The 19068-nt window shown below is 42.6% G+C and overlaps 1 protein-coding gene across 1 annotated transcript in view; it reads right to left on the bottom strand.

Moving 5' to 3' along the window:
• HMCN1 (hemicentin 1) overlaps positions 1-19068 on the bottom strand; it is a 330831-nt gene that overhangs the window by 78984 nt on the left and 232779 nt on the right. The window contains exons 63-67 of the mRNA XM_083506699.1: positions 17243-17392; positions 16041-16200; positions 13600-13724; positions 8070-8253; positions 2618-2715 (exon numbers count right to left, since the gene is read on the bottom strand). Coding sequence (XP_083362825.1) covers positions 2618-2715; positions 8070-8253; positions 13600-13724; positions 16041-16200; positions 17243-17392 — 717 coding nt within the window. The remainder of the gene's footprint in view (positions 1-2617; positions 2716-8069; positions 8254-13599; positions 13725-16040; positions 16201-17242; positions 17393-19068) is intronic.

Below are 19068 nucleotides of genomic sequence, written 5' to 3'. Positions count from 1 at the left end.
GCTCGTTGGCTTGGAGGTAGCAGTCGAACCGAGCGAGGTAGGAGTCCCATGATTCAGAGGCTGGCGCAAACAGCGGTAGAGGCACAAGTGAAGCCATGATTCCGATGCCGGCGTGAAGGGCGATGGATGGAACACAGTGCTCTAGCCAGAACAGTCAGCTCTGAATTGGTTCTGCCCAGTGATTTCGCTCAGTGATTCAGCTCAGTTCAGAGGCTGGCCGCATCTGGCTGTGCTCTGATGTCCATCTATCCCATCCTCGTTACCAGTGTTAAGTCGTGGGTTGACATAGCAGCCGGCACAGCGATTTCTTCAAGTAGCTCTTTATTCTGGTAAGCTGGAATAGAACTGACTGGGAACAGCTCAGCCGGCCTGTATTTATAGGCAGCCGGCTGTCAACATTGTAACCACAACAGCCCAGAGTTCCCGCCTAAAATAACTGCCGCGGACCTGAGTGAAAACTATCTACAGACCTGAGTGAAAACTATATACAGTATCCCCCTGTTGGCCCAGGGTGAAACTACACTACATAACAACCAGGTTGATGGACTAGATGGAACAGACAGAAAGGACTGACAGAACCCGAGACCAGGAAGAAGAGACGGTGGATGAAGATTGGCAGAAAGTTTAAAAAATTCATTTAGAGAAATATTGCAAAATTAATGACTGTTAGGAAAATCTTGGAATGAAACTATTAGGCTTTAGTAGAAATGTTATAAGGAGTTATGTATAAATAAGTTTTTAAGTTCTAAGGTTTTTTCTTTTTTTATGGTAAGATAAGGCTAAAATAAATTAAGACAACTAAAGGACAGAATACAGTGAAAGATGGAAAGGATTTGCTGAGATAATTAATAATTAGAATACAAAAAAGGGAGGTGTGAGGAGGTCGATGAAACAAGTTAATGAAGATAAGGATATGGGAATATTGGATTTGTTTTTAAATTTATTCTTTTGCTCTTGTTTTTGATTTTAGTGTATTGTATGTTTTGTACTTTTTATTCTCTTTTTACTGATTTGTATTGTTTAATCTCTTTTTTCTTGCTTTTTCTTTTCTTTTTTTATGTAACTTTAAATTCCCAATAAATATCATTTTAAAAAACAAAACGAAAGCTCTCTCAAAGGTAAGGGAACCCTCCTGAATGGGGTGGGCTCTGGTGTGGGGAGCTGAGGGGGCAGATTACCCGAGGGAGGGGGCCCATTAAAGGTATCTTGCCCAAGGGCCCCTCAAAATCTGGAGCAGCCGTGTCAACATAGCATGTCGGCCAAATGGTGCCAAAGAAGGACAGAACTTTCTTTATGTATGCGACAACAGCTGCAAGAATACTCATTGCAAAGCACTGGAAGACAGAAGATTTGCCCACTCTGGAAGAATGGCAGATGCAACTGATAGACTACATGGAATTGGCAGAAATGACTGGCAGAATCCGAGACCTGGGAGAAGAGATGGTGGAAGAGGACTGGAAGAAATTTAAGGACTATTTGCAAAAGTATTGTAAACTGTATGAATGTTAGAATGATGCAGGATATGAAGCTAACATGGCATTAGTGACATATTTGAGAGGAGTATGCAAAATTGGTTTATAAGAACAAAGTTGAAGTTTGAACAATATTATGTCAAGCTCAAATAATATAAAGGGGATAAAGTTGGAGACATAATAGTTGAAATGTAAAATATAAAACAAGATTTGAAAGAAGGTGAAGTTTTGCTGAATAAGATCTTGTAAATGAGAACACAGAAAAGGGAGATGTGAGGGAGTCAGGAAAGAGGGTTATGGAAATAATATTTAAGAAATTGAATCTCTTTTTCTCTTTTTTATGTCTTTTATGCTTTTTCTCTGTTTTTTTTCTTTTTTTCTCTTTTGTGTGTGTTTTTTTGTATTGACTGTGATGGTGTTTTTTCTTTGGTTGTGAATGTGAAGTTGATTATTGTTTAAAACCTTTAATAAATATTTTATATATATAAAAAAAACATAGCATGGGTCACCACAATAGCAAGGTGGACAAATGAGCTGCAGAACACGAGGAACAGATGGAAATGAAAATGCCAACAAAAGAAGTGTGTTCACAAGACACATGAGAGCTGCTTTTCAACATGAAAGCAATGTTTAACAAGGTACACAGTCCCCGCTCAGCGCTAAAGTATTCAGCAAATTGTTCTGAAGGGCCGAAACCCTGTTGTTCTGAAGGGCCAACAGGAAGAGAAGACACTGAACAGGAAGAATATGCTGAAGAGGTAACTGCTTTTAAACTTTATGTCTGTAACATGATTGCTAAAATGTAATATGAAAAGCCCTTCAATTAAAAATTATACTAAAATATTATGTGGGAGAAGGATGGGGGTGAAAATAGCACACCTCCTTAGCGTGTCTGCTTTTTCATTTCTTTCCTCCAGAGACCCTGAGAAGGGGACTGAAATTTTAAGTGAAATCCTTAGACCTTAAAGCTTGAAACCGATAAAGAAAACAAGAGGTTCTGAGAAGGAAGACAATATAGAAGTTGTGAGGCACTTTCGTGGTGCAATTGACTCAGGTCCAGAACAGAAATCTTAAGTAGTACACATGTACATAGGACTTGAAATTCATGTTTACAATTTACCTTTGCAACACAGAATGAGGCTTACCATAAACTTGAAGACTATGGTGCTTGTTGTCCACACCAGCTCTGTTGGAGGCGACACATGTGTACATGCCAACATCAGCTATCTGTGCTCTTACAATTCTGGAAGGGACACAACCAAAGTCATTTTTCAAATGGTCACAATATGAAACACTTTATTCTGTCTGTTGGACAAGGCACTCCAGTTTCGAATTAGTGGATTGCAGGGAATTTATGAATGTGTGATGCCTTTGTTGTTTGGGAAAGCCCTGTTGTAGACCTTAATGGCTAAACTCCCATGATCTCTAGCTAGCAGGACCAGTGGTCAGGGATGATGGGAATTGTAGTCTCAAAACATCTGGAGGGCCGAGGTTGAGGAAGCCTGGTGTAGAACATGCATTTATTTAATGGAAAACTGATGGCATTCTCTCCCACCATCTACTGTCATGTTTTTCTAGTGCCTGGTGAATACCTTTTTTTAAAAAAACTTCCCAGCACCTTTTAATTCTGTTAAGACCCTTGTAATGTTTCGTTTTATTCTGCTGCTTCATTCTTCTATAGCTATTATTTTAATTTTGTATTTATTTCTGCTTTTCTGTCATTCTAGAAAGATTTGCATGAAAGAATGGCATATATTTATATATACAGTGGTGCCCCGCAAGACGAATGCCTCGCAAGACGGAAAACTCGCTAGACGAAAGAGTTTTCCGTTTTGGAGGTGCTTCGCAAAACGAATTTCCTATGGGCTTGCTTCGCAAGACAACAATGTCTTGCGAGTTCCTGCTGGTTTTTTTTCCTTTCCCCCCCTTTTTCTAAGCCGCTAAGCAGCTTATCAGCTGATCCGATCAGCAGATAAGCCGCTAAAAGCCGCTAAAAGCCGCTAAAAGCCACTAAAAGCCGCTAATAGCGCTAATCCGCTAGTCCTTCAATGGGCTTGCTTCGCAAGACGAAAAAACCGCTAGATGAAGAGAATCATAGAACGGATTCTTTTCGTCTTGCGAGGCACCACTGTACATACATACACACACACACATATATATACACACACAAACATGTACGTATAGATGATAGATAGATATAGATATATATAGATATAGATATAGAGGCTCTAAGCCACATGAATCAGCCTCTGAAAACTTCTTCCTACAAGAATGAAAAAGATGTTACAAGAAATTCTTCATAAAGATCAAGCAGGTTTCCTCCTGGGCAGGCAGATGAAAGATAATATAATAAATAAAATAAATATATTGGAATATCTGACTGCCAGGAATGAGAAACAAGCTATACTAATGTTTGTGGATGCAGAAAAGGCTTTTGACAACATATCTTGGGAATTTATGTTAAAAAACTTAGAATATATGGATGTTGGGAAAGAATTTTTTAATGGAATAAAAGCAATATATACAGAACAGAGAGCAAAGTTGATTATAAATAATGTGTCTACGGAAGAAGTAAGAATATCCAAGGGTACAAGACAGGGATGTCCTCTCTCGCCATTGTTCTTTATACTGGTGTTGGAGGTTTTTCTAAGTTCAATAAGACAAAATGAATTAATAAAGGGGGTGTCAGTAGGTCAGAACGAATATAAAGTTAAAGCCTTTGCTGATTATCGGGTAATAACGATAGAAGAACCTATAAGAAGTGTCAAAGACGTTTTGGAGGAGATTGAGCAATTTGGTCAGGTGGCAGGGTTTATACTAAATAAGAAAAAAAACTAAAATAATCGCAAAAAAATATGGATCAAACTATGATAGAAATAATGCAACAACAAACAGGGACAGAAGTGGTGAAGAAGGTTAAATATTTGGGAATATGGCTAACTCCCAAAAATATTGATTTGTTTCAAAATAATTATATACCAGTGTGGAATGGAATAAAAAAGACCTGGAGGTGTGGGGATGGATGAAGTTATCTTTGTGGGGTAGAATTTCAACGATTAAGATGAGTGTACTTCCAAAGATGTTATTCTTATTTCAGACTATTCCGATAATTAAGGGGATAGCGATTTTTAAAGAGTGGCAAAGAGTAATTTCAAGGTATATCTGGCAGGGTAAGAAGCCAAGAATTCAATTTAAGTTATTAACAGATGCAAAGGAAAGAGGAGGTTTCGCGCTGCCAGACTTGAAACTATATTATGAAGCGTCATGTCTCTGTGGGTTGAAAGAATGGATAAAATTAGAAAATACAGAGTTGTTAGATCTAGAAGGATTTGATAACAGATTTGGATGGCATGCGTATTTATGGTGTGAGAAGAAGAAAAATCATAAAGGTTTTGAGAACCACATTTTCCGGAGATCTTTAATAGAAATATGGGATAGGTACAAAAACCTATTAGAACCAAGAGTTCCACACTGGCTATCTCCGTTAGAGGTTATGAGTGTGAAGAAAATCAATATGAGAAGTTGGATTACTTATGGAGAGCTGATAGTTAAAGAAGGTGGAAAATGGAAAATGAAACCTTATGAACAAGTAAAAGAGTATGTATATGATTGGTTGCACTATTTTCAAGTTAACAAAATGTTTAAAAAAGAGTTCAAAGAAAGGGGATATGTAGAAAAAGACTCAAAGTTTCAATCGGAAATAATAAATAATGATTATAAAATTTTATCAAAAATGTATAAAATGCTGTTGGAATGGTATACGAAGGACGAGGAAGTTAAATCGGTTATGATACATTGGGCCAGAGATTTTGGATATAATATACAATTTGATGACTGGGTAAAAGTATGGAAGGAAAATATAAAATTTACAGCATGTACTGCGTTAAAGGAAAATGTTATGAAAATGGTATACAGATGGTATATTACACCGGTAAAATTAGCAAAAATGTTTAAAACATGTAATAAATGTTGGAAATGTAAAGAAAAAGAAGGGACATTTTACCATATGTGGTGGGAGTGTAAGAAAGTAAAAGGTTTCTGGGAGATGATATATAATGAATTGAAAAAGATGTTGAAATATACATTTGTAAAGAAACCAGAGGCTTTTCTTTTAGGAATTGTAGGAAATGAAATAAAGAGAAAAGATTGTAAACTTTTCCAATATGCAGTAACGGCGGCGAGAATATTAATGGCCCAGAGACGGAAACAAGAGGAATTACTGACGCTTGAGGAATGGAGAATGAAACTGATGGACTATGCAGAATTGGACAAATTAACTGGGAAGATTAGATATTTAAGAGACCATAAGTTCATCGAGGACTGGGGGAAATTTGTAGAGTATCTGAAAAGTCTATGTGATGTGCAAACAACGCTGGTGGGATTTCAAGAAGCTCTGTGAAGGTTGGAGGAGTATTGTAAAAAAAGGGGGGGAAAGATGGGGAGGGTATACTTAAAGGCAATATTAAATTTAGGAAATGCGCAGTTAAAAATTAAATATGGATGATTGGCAGAGAAGCTGAAGGAAGTCCAAAAGAGAAAATTTGTGATAAATTTTGATATGGTGTTATATGTATAATTGTATTGAAAATTAATAAAAATTATTATAAAAAAAGAAAACTTCTTCCTACAACATATTGCAATTTCTAAGATTGGTTGAACATGGCCCTTTCACAATAGCATCCAGATACCCTTTTTGAATTAGCATGAGATGTAGGAATTTTCCATAGTTGCCCCTGATCCCTTTTTTACTAGGAAGCATCGCTTTCCTTTAAAGGTCTGCCAAAGTATATCTCAGGATAGGTTGGGTCTCCCACAGGTTCTTTGCCATTAAGTAGAGGGCAGCCAACATTACCAAACCTATTATAAGGGAGTCTGGAGAGAAACTGACTATGTTTGACAAACCTACTTGAGAGCCAGTTAAGCAGGGGGGCCACTAGGGGCGCATTGGAAGATGGCCATCTCTCCGACCCACACGGGGTAATTAAGAGGCTGTTATGGGAGTAGGCAGTCTCCCTTGTTGCCCCAAGGAAATGGAGAACACTGCCCTTGCCTGCTGTGCCCATAAATCACCCCCTAATTTGAAAGAAGGGGGTGAGGGCCCTAGGCAGAATGCCCCCGTGTGGACCTCGGCTCTCCTGGACGCTGTCTCTGATCACGCACTAGCTGCAGCAATTTGGAATAATTAATTACAAAAGAAGCAAATGCATATATTTCAAGTGAAGAAGGGGAGTGAAGTCTGCTAATTTAAGTGACCTCTGCGAAAGAAGACGACGGGTTGGAGAAACAGGAATATTTTACAATGAAGATACACCAAAGGCTGGGTATGTTGACAACGGGACTGAATGGGGGGTGGGAAACCTTTTTTTACATTCCTTCTATGTGATTTACAAGAACCCCTCCTCATTAGAATCGTCGGTTGAACTGACCCAAGCAGGATGATTAAGGTCTGTGTGGAGATAAACTTTAACCAAAAGTATGCTTTATGGAGATCGAGAAGCAATAAGAGCTTTTGGGAATGGCGCAGCAATTAATTCGGGGTCGCCATCTTGCCAAAGGATTTATAGCCGAGAGAAGGAATGGACTTGTTTTCAGACTGCATTTCTGGTGAATCTCCTCAGAGGTTTTGAGAAAGGAGGCAGATTGGTGAAGATTAATGATTCTAAGACTGTTTTGATGTATGGAAGTGATGTTATATGGAAAACGTCTGGATATGGCTACTGGATAAAAAAAAAAATATCCACACAGAATTACAAACTGTTCTAACCAGCTTATGGAGACTATCAGAGGTCACAAAGAGAAAGGAAAAATATATGAAAACAACAACAAGAGATGTGGAAAAACAATAAGAAAGGACTGGAGAGTACTGTGAACATCATAAGGTTAGATTTGTGGACATTAAAACAGCAGTTAGAAGCAAGAAGTTGATTGGATCCCCTTCGGAACTTGAAATATGGGTACCCCCAACAAAAATTTAAAATTCAGCTGTGTAATTTGGAATTTATGTAATTTGGTTTGATTTGATGTGATTGGTCGGTTAATAAAAAAATATTCTTAGAGAGCCAGTTAAGCATGAAATTCGCTCCTTACACTCGCCCTGGGAGTTTTTCAGGACTTCTAAAATAGATACCAGGAGGAAGAACTGAAGGAATAACTTGTAGTTCCATCACTGAACTAAAATAGGTCTGATGCTGGTTGGTCATCTAGATCAGGGGTCAGCAAACTTTTTCAGCAGGGGGCCGGTCCACTGTCCCTCAGACCTTGTGGGGGGCCAGACTATATTTTTTTTTGGAGGGGAAATGAACGAATTCCTATGCCCCACTAATGACCCAGAGATGCATTTTAAATAAAAGCACACATTCTACTCATGTAAAAACACACTGATTCCCGGACCGTCCGCGGGCCGGATTTAGAAGGTGATTGGGCCGGATCTGGCCCCCGGGCCTTAGTTTGCCGACCCATGATCTGGATTGAATGAAATGCAGAAAGCAAGTGCCACAAAATAACAATTGTATTGATTTAACCTTCAGCTGCCTACTTTTATGTAAGATCTTCTTACATAAAATGTGCAAGAGTGGACTGAAAGAACTGGTACCTTACCTGAGAATCTGTCCAGCTGAAAGCAACCTGATGTGTGGGGAGATAGAGAGAGGCAGCCCATTCTTCAGCCAATTGATCTGCGGTGGTGGAGTTCCCACAGCCTGGCATTCAATGTTTATTGAAGTCTCCAGCAGCACAGTTAGAGCCTCAGGTTCATCTTTATTGTTAGTTATAGTGGGTGGAACTAAATTTTGTAACCAAATGCAGCAAAAACAAACAAAAAACAACAACTTATTTTTCCCCCAGTAGTTTCACCTTGCCTCTAACAAATTTTATACTCAAATTAAAACAGTACAGAGTAATATCAGTAAAACTATGTAACTATCTTTTTAAAAAAGTATTATACGGGGGAAAAGCCATTTAGTGACAGGAGCAACATAGAAAACAGCTTAAGAATGGGGTCATGTGGGACTTCTGTTAAAAGCTTAAAAGTCTTGGGTACCACATCTGAAATTGGGTACCTCTGGTGAAGGGAAGAGGATGGAGGCTTCAGAATATGAACAGAGGTACAGTGGTGCCTTGGCTCTCAAACGCTTTGGTACTCAAACAACTTGGAACCCAAACACTGCAAACCCGGAAGTAAGTGTTCTGGTTTGATAACTTTTTTCAGAAGCCAAATGTGCTCTGTTTTGAGTGTTACGTTTCCAATTTGAGTGCCACATTTCCGTTTCGAGTGTTACGCTGAGGTCTGTCTGCTTTTGCTATTTATTTTGTGTTTTTGTTTTGGGGGCTTTTTTGCTTTGCTTTTGTGACTGTGTGGAACCCAGTTCGGCTACTGATGGACTGACTGTGTGACTGCAGTACATCGTTTATTGCTTTCATTTTATGGATCCATGGTCTCGTTAGATAGTAAAATTCATGTTAAATTGCTGTTTCAGGGGTTGCTTTTAAAAGTCTGGAACGGATTAATCCATTTTGCATTACTTTCTGTGGGAAAGCGTGCCTTGTTTTTGGAACGCTTTGGTTATGGAACTGACTTCCGGAACAGATTAAGTTTGAGAACCAAGGTACCACTGTATTGGCCAGGCTTATACGTTAAACGGTACGCTTGGACTACTGCAATGCGCTCTACATGGGGCTACCTTTGAAGGTGACTCGGAAACTACAGCTAATCCAGAATGCGGCAGCTAGACTGGTGACTGGGGGCAGCCGCCGAGACCACATTACACCGGTCTTGAAAGACCTACATTGGCTCCCAGTACATTTCCGAGCACAATTCAAAGTGTTGGTGCTGACCTTTAAAGCCCTAAACGGCCTCGGCCCAGTATACCTGAAGGAGCGTCTCCACCCCCATCGTTCTGCCCGGACGCTGAGGTCTAGCGCCGAGGGCCTTCTGGCAGTTCCCTCATTGCGAGACGCAAAGCTACAGGGAACCAGGCAGAGGGCCTTTTCGGTAGTGGCGCCCGCCCTGTGGAACGGCCTCCCATCAGATGTCAAAGAGATAAACAACTACCTGACATTCAGAAGACATCTTAAGGCAGCCCTGTTCAGGGAAGTTTTTAATGTATGATATTTTAGTGGGTTTTTTTGTTTCTATGGAAGCCGCCCAGAGTGGCTGGGGAAACCCAGCCAGATGGGCGAGGTACAAATAATAAATTATTATTATTATTATTATATAGATGCTAAAAAAAAATCCTGATGAAGCTCACCTTATGCTGAACTCCAAGATGGAAGTAATAACACTTTCCTAATCCAAGGAGACATTCCCCACAGTGTTCCAAACCAAACACTATTGAAAGTCAGGATGCTTGAGGATGCTATTCCTTTAGCCAGATAATCGTCATGTTGAATTTCTTTATAAATCTTTCACATAATTGTGCCTGTGGCCAGAAACAGATCTTGCTTCGGCCATCAAAGGAAGCACAAATGATAGCTACTGTGTCTTGACGTTAGTCAACTGGACCCTGTAGTTACGCGGTGCAACCGTAGCCCACTGAGATCTGCTTTTCCAGAAACCACAATTCACACACTTCTCGGAAATGCATGGACGCTGACTCATAGGCAGTCCGTTCTTGGTCCAGTCCCAAGGCACCAGGAAAGGGAGAAGTGAGGCTGGGAGGAAAGGGGCTAAATAGAGGAATGTACTTGGAGACTATTCTGCTCTCTAGAGAATGAGCCAAGACTAGCCAGTTTCCATAACAAATTGGCACCATCTTAAGAGTCACAGTTATCCAGCATATGTGTTTACGCACAGTGTTAAATAGGAATGGGTACATTTATATGTTACATACAGTGGTACCTCGGGTTACATACTGTCAGGGAACTGACATCGGAGCAGAGGGGAGAGGCGGTACTTCCCGATTCTGCAGAAGAGGGAACGAGTAAGGGTAGAGAGAGAACGTCATCTGGGGAAGAATGTCCAGGTGACACCAGGAAGAAGGAAGAGGGGGAAAGCATCTTGGAGGAGAGGCTTCGAGACTCTGGCACTGAGGGCAGTGAAGAGAGTGGAGGCGCCACCCCTAGGCACGCCCACTCTGCGCAGAAGGGTTTCGCGCAGAGAGGGGAGGCGGAGATTATCCGTCAAGGAGCTTCTATGCTGGAGGAAATTTAGAAGCCGCCCACTCACGGATTCATTGAGCGACTGAGCAGCAGCAGCACCCAGGCTGCTCAGTCAGGGAAAGACACAACCCACCCCTAGCAGTTTGGAACCGCTAGAGGTTTACACACAAGCAACCCCAATTCCCGTGACACATACACTTCAGGTTACAGACTCCGCTAACCCAGAAATAGTGCTTCAGGTTAAGAACTTTGCTTCAGGTTGAGAACAGAAATGGTGCAGTAGCGGCGCGGCAGCAGCAGGAGGCCCCATTAGCTAAAGTGGTGCTTCAGGTTAAGAACAGTTTCAGGTTAAGAACAGACCTCCAGAACAAATTAAGTGCTTAACCTGAGGTACCACTGTATATGATCCACAGAGAGAGATAGAGAACCCAGAAAATGTTTAATGCATCACACTTGTTTCTTATCGCTCAAAAACACTTTTGGCAGCACTAAAAGGTAAAGGTAAAGGGACCCCTGACCATTAGGTCCAGTCGTGACCAACCCTGGGGTTGCGGTGCTCATCTCGCTTTATTGGCCGATGGAGCTGGGGTACAGCTTCCGGGTCATGTGGCCAGCATGATTGAGCCGCTTCTGGCGAACCAGAGCAGCACGCGGAAACGCCGTTTACCTTTCCACTGGAGCGGTACCTATTTATCTACTTGCACTCTGACGTGCTTTCGAACTGATAGGTTGGCAGGAGCAGGGACCGAGCAACGGGCGCTCACCCCATCGTGGGGATTCGAACCGCCGACCTTCTGATCGTCAAGTCCTAGGCTCTGTGGTTTAACCCACACTACCAGGGGCTAATTTGCTTTGGCAGCTGCACTGAATGCTCCCCACTGAACATTCCAACAAAGCCTATTCAAGAAGATCTACCCTCACTATGAATTAGCTTCCTTTGCCCTCACTCATCATAGAGTTGGCTGTGTTGATGCCAGCACTACTAGGACGAGATGGCATTTCTGAGACTGAGAACAGCAGCAAACTGGTGCAGAATGACAAGCTGCTAGGATCTTTTAGGAAACTTTTTCTCACGCCTCTCCCAGAAAATGTTCATTGGAAAATAGTCTGCTCAGCCTGACCTATAGATACAATTAAATGAATATTAATGTAATGTCAGGAAACGGCTTTTCTTTTGAAAAGCCTGGATCAGAAAAGCATCAGTTACTTTGACTTCCTGTAGAATACCCTGCAGTGGAAGTTGGCAACTTACTGTATTTTTTGACCTATAGGACATGCTTTTTCCCCTCCAAAAATGAAGGGGAAATGTGTGTGCATCCTATGGGGCGAATGCAGACTCCTTGGCTTCAGCGATAGCAACGCAAAGCCTAGGAAGCCTGCGCTCCGGAGGCTTTGCGTTACTTCTGCTGAAGCTAGAAGAGTCTGCTGTTTGAGGCTGGCAGTGGGGGAAAGCAGCGCTTCCCCTCATCGCCAGCCCCAGAGGATCGGGGGGGGGGGCAGCGGGAAGGCGCACGATGCCTTCCCACTACTCTCCAACCCGGCTTTGAGGCTGGTGGTGGGGGAAAGCAGCGCTTCCCCCCACCGCCAGCCCCACAAGCTGGGTCTAAAAGCCCGCAGGAGCCGCGCGCTCTTTAAAGGGTGTGCGGCTTCTGTGGGCTTTTCTATGAGGTGGGGGAATTCTCCCACCTCATAGAAAAGCCTGCAAGAGCCGCGCAGCCTTTAAAGAGCGTGCCGCTCTTGGGAGCTTTTCCCCAAGGAGGGAGAATGGACTGACTGGCCGAGTCCATCCCTTCTCCCTCCTGTGGGCTTTTGCGGGAGATGGGGGAATTCCCCCACCTCCCGCAAAAGCAGGCAAAAGCCGCGCGCTCTTTAAAGCGGCTGCGCGGCTTCTGCTGGCTTTTCTGGGAGGTGGGGGGATTCCCTCACCTCTCGCAAAAGTCCGCAGAAGCCGCGCAACCCCTTTAAAGAGTGTGCGGCTTCTCCTGGCTTTTCTGGGAGGTTGGGGAAGTCTGCCACCTCCCGCAAAAGCAGAAAGAAGGTCTTGGAGTAGCGCACAGGCTGCGTGCAGCCTGTCCGCTGCTCCCAGAGCTGCGGGGGGGGGGGAATCATATTTTTTCCTTGATTTCCCCCTGTGAAAACTAGGTGTGCCCTATGGGCCGATGCGCCCTATGGGGCGAAAAATACGGTATATTTATTATTATTATTATTATTATTATTATTATTATTATTATTATTATCATCATTAATAATTATTATTAAAATTTATTTGATGCTTTCTCTCACCATAGGTGAACTTCCAGAAGTCTCAAGAATCAAACTGGGAAATATATTATAAGTTGGGAGGATAAAACTATGACTGTACAAAAATGATTGTTTTGTGTTTCCCTAACAAATATTTTAATGAGTCTTCTGAGACTGAAAACTTTTAGTAATTTTAAAGCTTCCATCGAATTTCCAGGCAATTGGACACGCGAACACACACACACACACCTTTAAGGTTAAATGGGATTGCATAGTTGTGTAACTGAGCCTACATTTTTCCTGGGCTTGTCCTCTTACAGCAGGGGGTGATTAATCTCCTACAGCCCATGGGCCAAACTTGGTCTGTCCAGATTTCACTGTTTGACCTGTGAAGCAATTTCGGACAAGCCATGCCCACCTGCCCTACACCTGAACCACCTATGAGCTACATGAAATGCTTCATAGTTTTAAGCCCCAGAGATCTTTACATTAGCCAGCCATAATGCTTAATTCCCCAAGCCTGTTTAGTTAACGTTATTATTAGCAAAATAACTGTTTCCATGAGCTCTTCTTCCTTTACACTGCAGATTTGATCTTTATTTGTTTGTTTATAATCTGCGCCTTTATAAAAAAAATATTTCAAGGTGAAGAATAAAATCAACATAAAAACATTGGCAAATCATGGTTGGTTAAAAAAGAAAACTCATGTTTCTCATTCAGAGAACCATAAGACAGGTGCTTCTAACCTTATCATGCTAAAAAAAACAAACCACTTAATAACAATACTCACCATATACATTGACATTGAAAATTCGGTCTTCTTCCCCCGCAGGGTTGCTAGCAACACAAGTATATTTCCCTACATCACTTGTGAGGGCTCCAGCAATACTGAGCAAGCTGCCATCTGGAGCCAGGCTAAAATAAGGAATCACAGAAAATGGAATAATTAGAAGTGTCTGAGTTAGGATGCTAATCTCAAGACCGAGAGAAATAAGCTTGAATCAAGATTTCTAATTATATACCGTAATTTGCGGTAAACCGAGTATAACGGGGTCAGCAACATGGAGCCCATGGGCCGGATGCAGCCCACGAAGACCGTTTTACCGGCCCACGAGCCTCCCCCCACGGTGAGTCCCCTGCGCTGCACTAAACCAGCAGGGCACAGCGCAGAGACTCATCGAGCAGCGCCGAAAATCGCATCTGTCTGCGCATGTCCAGACACCGAAAATCACTTCTTCACAGGTGCGATTTCCATTGTCTGGGCATGCGCAGATGCGATTTCTGGCATCGCACTGCACCAGTCCGGCCCACAGACGATCTCCATGGGAGGGATCCGGCCCTTGGCCAGTAAACCTTGCCAACCCCTGGAGTATAACAATGCCTAGTGACCACATTGCATCTTAGAATCATAGAGCTGTTGAGTTGGAAGTGACCTTGAGAGTCATCTAGTCCAAACCCCTACAATGCAGAAATCTCAACTAAAGCACCCATCACAGATGGCCATCCAAGCTCTGCTTAAAAACCTCCAGTGAAAGAGTGTCTACAACCTCCCGAAGGAATCCATTCTACTGACAGTTCTTACTGTCAGAAAGTTCTTCCTGATGTTAAGTCGGAAACTCCTTTCTTGTAACTCGAATCCATGTGAAAATGACAATCATATCTCCTCTGCCTCTCCTCTTTCCCAGGCTAAACACACCCAGCTTGAAGTGTTCAAAATTCCCCACCTATAAATTACCTTAACCATCCTTATAGCAGTGAGCCAGTTTGTCCTCCTGTTCATGCTAGTTATCAGAATTAAGTGTGAGAAACAGAGATATAAGAAGTAGAGAAGCTGAGAAGGGGAGAGAGGGTTTGTTAGCCCAAAAATGGAAAACGAGGTGACATAATATGCACAACTCGCAGACTTAACATACAAAATAAGAGAACAAGAAGAAAATACGTTGAGAGAAGATTGGAAAACGTTTACTGCACATATGGGAAATAATTGTGTGCGGCTGAAAACGCCGGCAGCATTAAGATAAATTCAATAGTGTGAACAAGTTCTGATGGATGCAATAATGGAATACTGAATGGTATAGTTTTTGCAAAATATGCAGGGATTTATGGTATGTAAAATGAACCACTGAAAGAGAAGAAGGGAAGCCATTGATATCTTAAGGATGTAAAACGAGTGTTTTAAACCGTAAAACAGAAAATTTACTAAAATTATATACCAAAAGAGAGAGAGAGAGAAAGGGAGACCGAAGAAAGGAAGATTGTGCTAAAATAAAAGTGATCCCCTTCATGGATCACTGTCTTGCCGTGGCGAAGGGGCTTGAATAACTCAGAGAAGCTATGAACTATGCCGTGCAGGGCACCCAAGATGGACAGGTCATAGTGGAGAGTTTGGACCAAACATGATCCACCTGGAGCAGGAACCGGCAAGCCACTCCAGTATCCCTGCCAAGAAAACTCCATGGACAAAGACAATGGTCTGTATAGTTAAAGCTATGGTTTTCCCAGTAGTGATGTATGGAAGTGAAAGCTGGACCATAAAGAAGGCTGATCGCCGAAGAATGGATGATTTTGAATTATGGTGCTGGAGGAGACTGTTAAGAGTCCCATGGACTGCAAGAAGATCAAACTTATCCATTCTTAAGGAAATCAGCCCTGAGTTCTCACTGGAAGGGCAGATCCTGAAGCTGAGACTCCAGTACTTTGGCCACCTCATGAGAAGAGAAGACTCCCTGGAAAAGACCCTGATGTTGGGAAAGGAGACAAGGAGAAGGGGACGACAGAGGACGAGATGGTTGGACAGTGTTCTCAAAGCTATCAGCGTGAGTTTGACCAAACTGCGGGAGGCAGTGGAAGACAGGAGTGCCTGGTGTGCTCTGGTCCATGGGGTCACGAAGAGTCGGATGTGACTAAATGACTAAACAACAACAACAAAAGCAGAAGAGAAGCATCAAAGAAAGAATAATTAAGACAGGTTAGTTGGTTTGCAAAAGGGAGTTGGAACAAAATAAGCCGATTTTAATACCACCTTGTGATGAGATGGGTTCTTTGGGGCAAAAAGCAGTGCTTTTGTTCTAGAAAAAATGGTACCCCCAGAAAAAGCAGTGGTATTCCCACTATCCTGGCATTCCCCCATATATCTTCCCTTCTGCGTTTCCTCGCCTCTATTCCCCTTCTCTGTTTTAACTCCTGCTCAGACTCTGGCTTGCTTCAGAACGAGAAAATGCAACACTTAACCTTATCCGCGGAGATTCACCGCCACTAATTGGTTTTCCATCTTTCAGCCACTGAATTGCAGGTGCCGGAATTCCACGGGCCTTACAGGAAAGCTGGATGTTTTCCCCAAGGATGACGCTGACGTCACTTGGCATTTCCGAGCCGGCAATATCTGGAGGAACTTTAAGATGGTGGAAATGTGTATTAGTAATACCTCCATGTGAGTCCAGGTGTTGATGGACTTCAACTCTCATCTGCCCCTGTGGGCATGGACAGCATGGGATGATGGGAGTTGTAGTTGAACAATACCTGGAGAACACAAACATTGGCAACCCCTGGGTTAAGCACATCTGCCACCCTGTTATGTATGTACAGTGGTACCTCGGGTTACATACGCTTCAGGTTACAGACTCTGCTAACCCAGAAATAGTGCTTCAAGTTAAGAACTTTGCTTCAGGATGAGAACAGAAATTGTGCTCCGGCGGTGCGGCAGCAGCAGGAGGCCCCATTAGCTAAAGTGGTGCTTCAGGTTAAGAACAGTTTCAGGTTAAGAACGGACCTCCAGAACGAATTAAATACTTAACCTGAGGTACCACTGTACTAAGCTTGGATCCTAGAACAATAGGCAAGTAGGATCCTGAATGCAACAACTGATTGGCTTGCAGGAGCAGACCAACCAGGCTCCAGGAGGAAGTTAATCAGCCTATTAGGGTGGTAGGATTGTAGAATGGAACAACTGATTGGCCTGCAGGAAAAGACCAATCAGGCTCCAGGAGGGAAGCAGAATCAGCCAGTCAGACAGGACTCATTGTGTAAATATGTATATAGAAGGCTGAGGTTTGGGGGGCAATTCAATCACTGTTTTACAAGCTGCAATGAGGAGCATGAAATCACTACAGGACTCTGAGTATATTTCACACCCTAAAGGTCTGCCAATGTTTGTACAAGTACTAAAGTCTAGTAGAACATATCAACACCGTTAACCACCATGTCATTCTGCTTTTTCCAACTCCTGCTCAAAATTGCCGGTTGCTGCTGGAGGGGAAGAATGTGAAATGTCATGGTATCAGGGTACAGCGAAGTTGTACCATGGGTGGTATTCTACGAACACGTTTAGGGGTCACATGAGAGGTAGAGAGAGGGAGAGCATTCCTCATGCATATGGAACATTCACTAAGTGCTACGTTGGACACAAGCCAATAGGAGAGTATACACAAACATACCTTGAACAGAAAGAACGTAAAATTTCTGAGCTTTGCCTTCCACATTTGAAGCGATGCAGGAATAGTTCCCGTTATCCGAATGCTGAGACCTGGCAATTTGCAGCTTGCTGCCTCCTGACAAAATGTGCATTTCAAGGGATGCAGAGTTTTCTAAAAGCAGGGAAACAAGAAGAAATCAGACCGCAGAAGTTTCGGTTTGTTACAAACCGGATCATTCTCACCTCAAACTTGTAAACCACTTCTAAAAAATAAAACAACCAGCCACCATATACCTATACTTAATTAGGGAATGGGAACAAAAAGCCCATATGCCCCATTTGGTTCACCCCGCTTTCCTTCCCACCCAGCCCCCTTAATCTTGACACAACAGGCCAGCGGGTGAGTCCCCAATCTTGGAATGACAGGCTGGGAAGAGTCATCTACAGTCTATGGTCCTTTCTCTAGGCTTGCTGTAGGTGAGCCAACTGACTTTCAGGTCACATCCCGTGCTCTCTCTGACACTCAATTGAACACTGCTGACTCAGAGGCCCTGAATTAATAGGTAGCAATCCATTCTTTGCTCTCTTTGCCCTGTCACAAAATGGCACTCATTTCCACCATTTGAGAAATCCAGGTTTCGGACAAGTTCTGATTACTTGCAATAGTGATTACTTTAAAATACAGTGGTGCCCTGCAAGACGAATGCCTTGCAAGACGGAAAACTCGCTAGACGAAAGAGTTTTCCATTTTGGAGGTGCTTCGCAAATCGAATTTCCTATGGGCTTGCTTCGCAAGACGACAATGTCTTGCGAGTTCCTGCTGGTTTTTTCCCTCCCCCCCCTTTTCTAAGCCGCTAAGATGCTTATCAGCTGATCCGATCAGCAGATAAGCTGCTAAAAGCCACTAATAGCGCTAATCCGCTAATCCTTCAATGGGCTTGCTTCACAAGATGAAAAAACCGCTAGACGAAGAGAATCACAGAACGGATTCTTTTCGTCTTGCGAGGCACCACTGTAGAAGAGAAGGAGTTTCATACTACGAGAACAGTTGAGGAAATTGTCTTGTGGGCCTCCCTATGAGCAAAGATTAGACTGTGGCTTTGTGTGGGGAGCATCAAATGACATTTAACTATGCACAATTTGAGAGAGCAACTGTTTCTCCCTTGAGAGCTGCATTGCCTCAGAGGACAATAGTTGAGGGGTGCCACACTCTTATAAGATTAGCACCATCTCACACTGTGGTTGTTAAAATTAGTCTCCTTCTTTAGCGATCACTCGTAACAGAGTAAGATTTTCTTCCATGAACATGGTTTTATCAGTGAGTCCGTAAGTGACTGTGGAGGCCAATTCTGGATCCACACGTCCTTCCACAGTGGGACATAGGTTTCTAGGACGGGAGTTGATCACAGTGATGGTTTGCCCAACATACCTTCTTCTTAGCATGTTTCTCCCTTTCGTTCTGAGTTCAAGCGTCTTCAAAGCCCATGACACCTTTGGTAAAGGCTATTCTCCAATTGGCCAGTGTTTCCCAACTGTCGGTGTTTATAGTACATTTTTTTTAGATTTGCCTTGAGAGAGTCTTTAAACCTCTTTTGTTGACCACCAGCATTACGCTTTCCATTTTTAAGTTCGGAATAGAGTAGTTACTTTGGAAGACAATAATCAGGCATCCGCACAACATGACCAGTCCAATGAAGTTGATGTTGAAGAATTATTGCTTCAACATTGGTATATTTGCTTCTTCCAGTACACTGCTGTTAGTTTGCTTGTCTTCCCAAGTGATGTGTAAAAGTTAATATTAATTCATTTAGTATACTGCTCTTCACCTATAGATCTCAGGGGTATTCA

Source organism: Podarcis liolepis (assembly GCF_965112155.1).
Source record: "Podarcis liolepis genome assembly, chromosome: 6".
Classification (NCBI taxonomy): Eukaryota; Metazoa; Chordata; class Lepidosauria; order Squamata; family Lacertidae; genus Podarcis; species Podarcis liolepis.
Note: the sequence above shows the minus strand (reverse complement) of the source record. Positions and strands in the feature narration are given on the sequence as shown.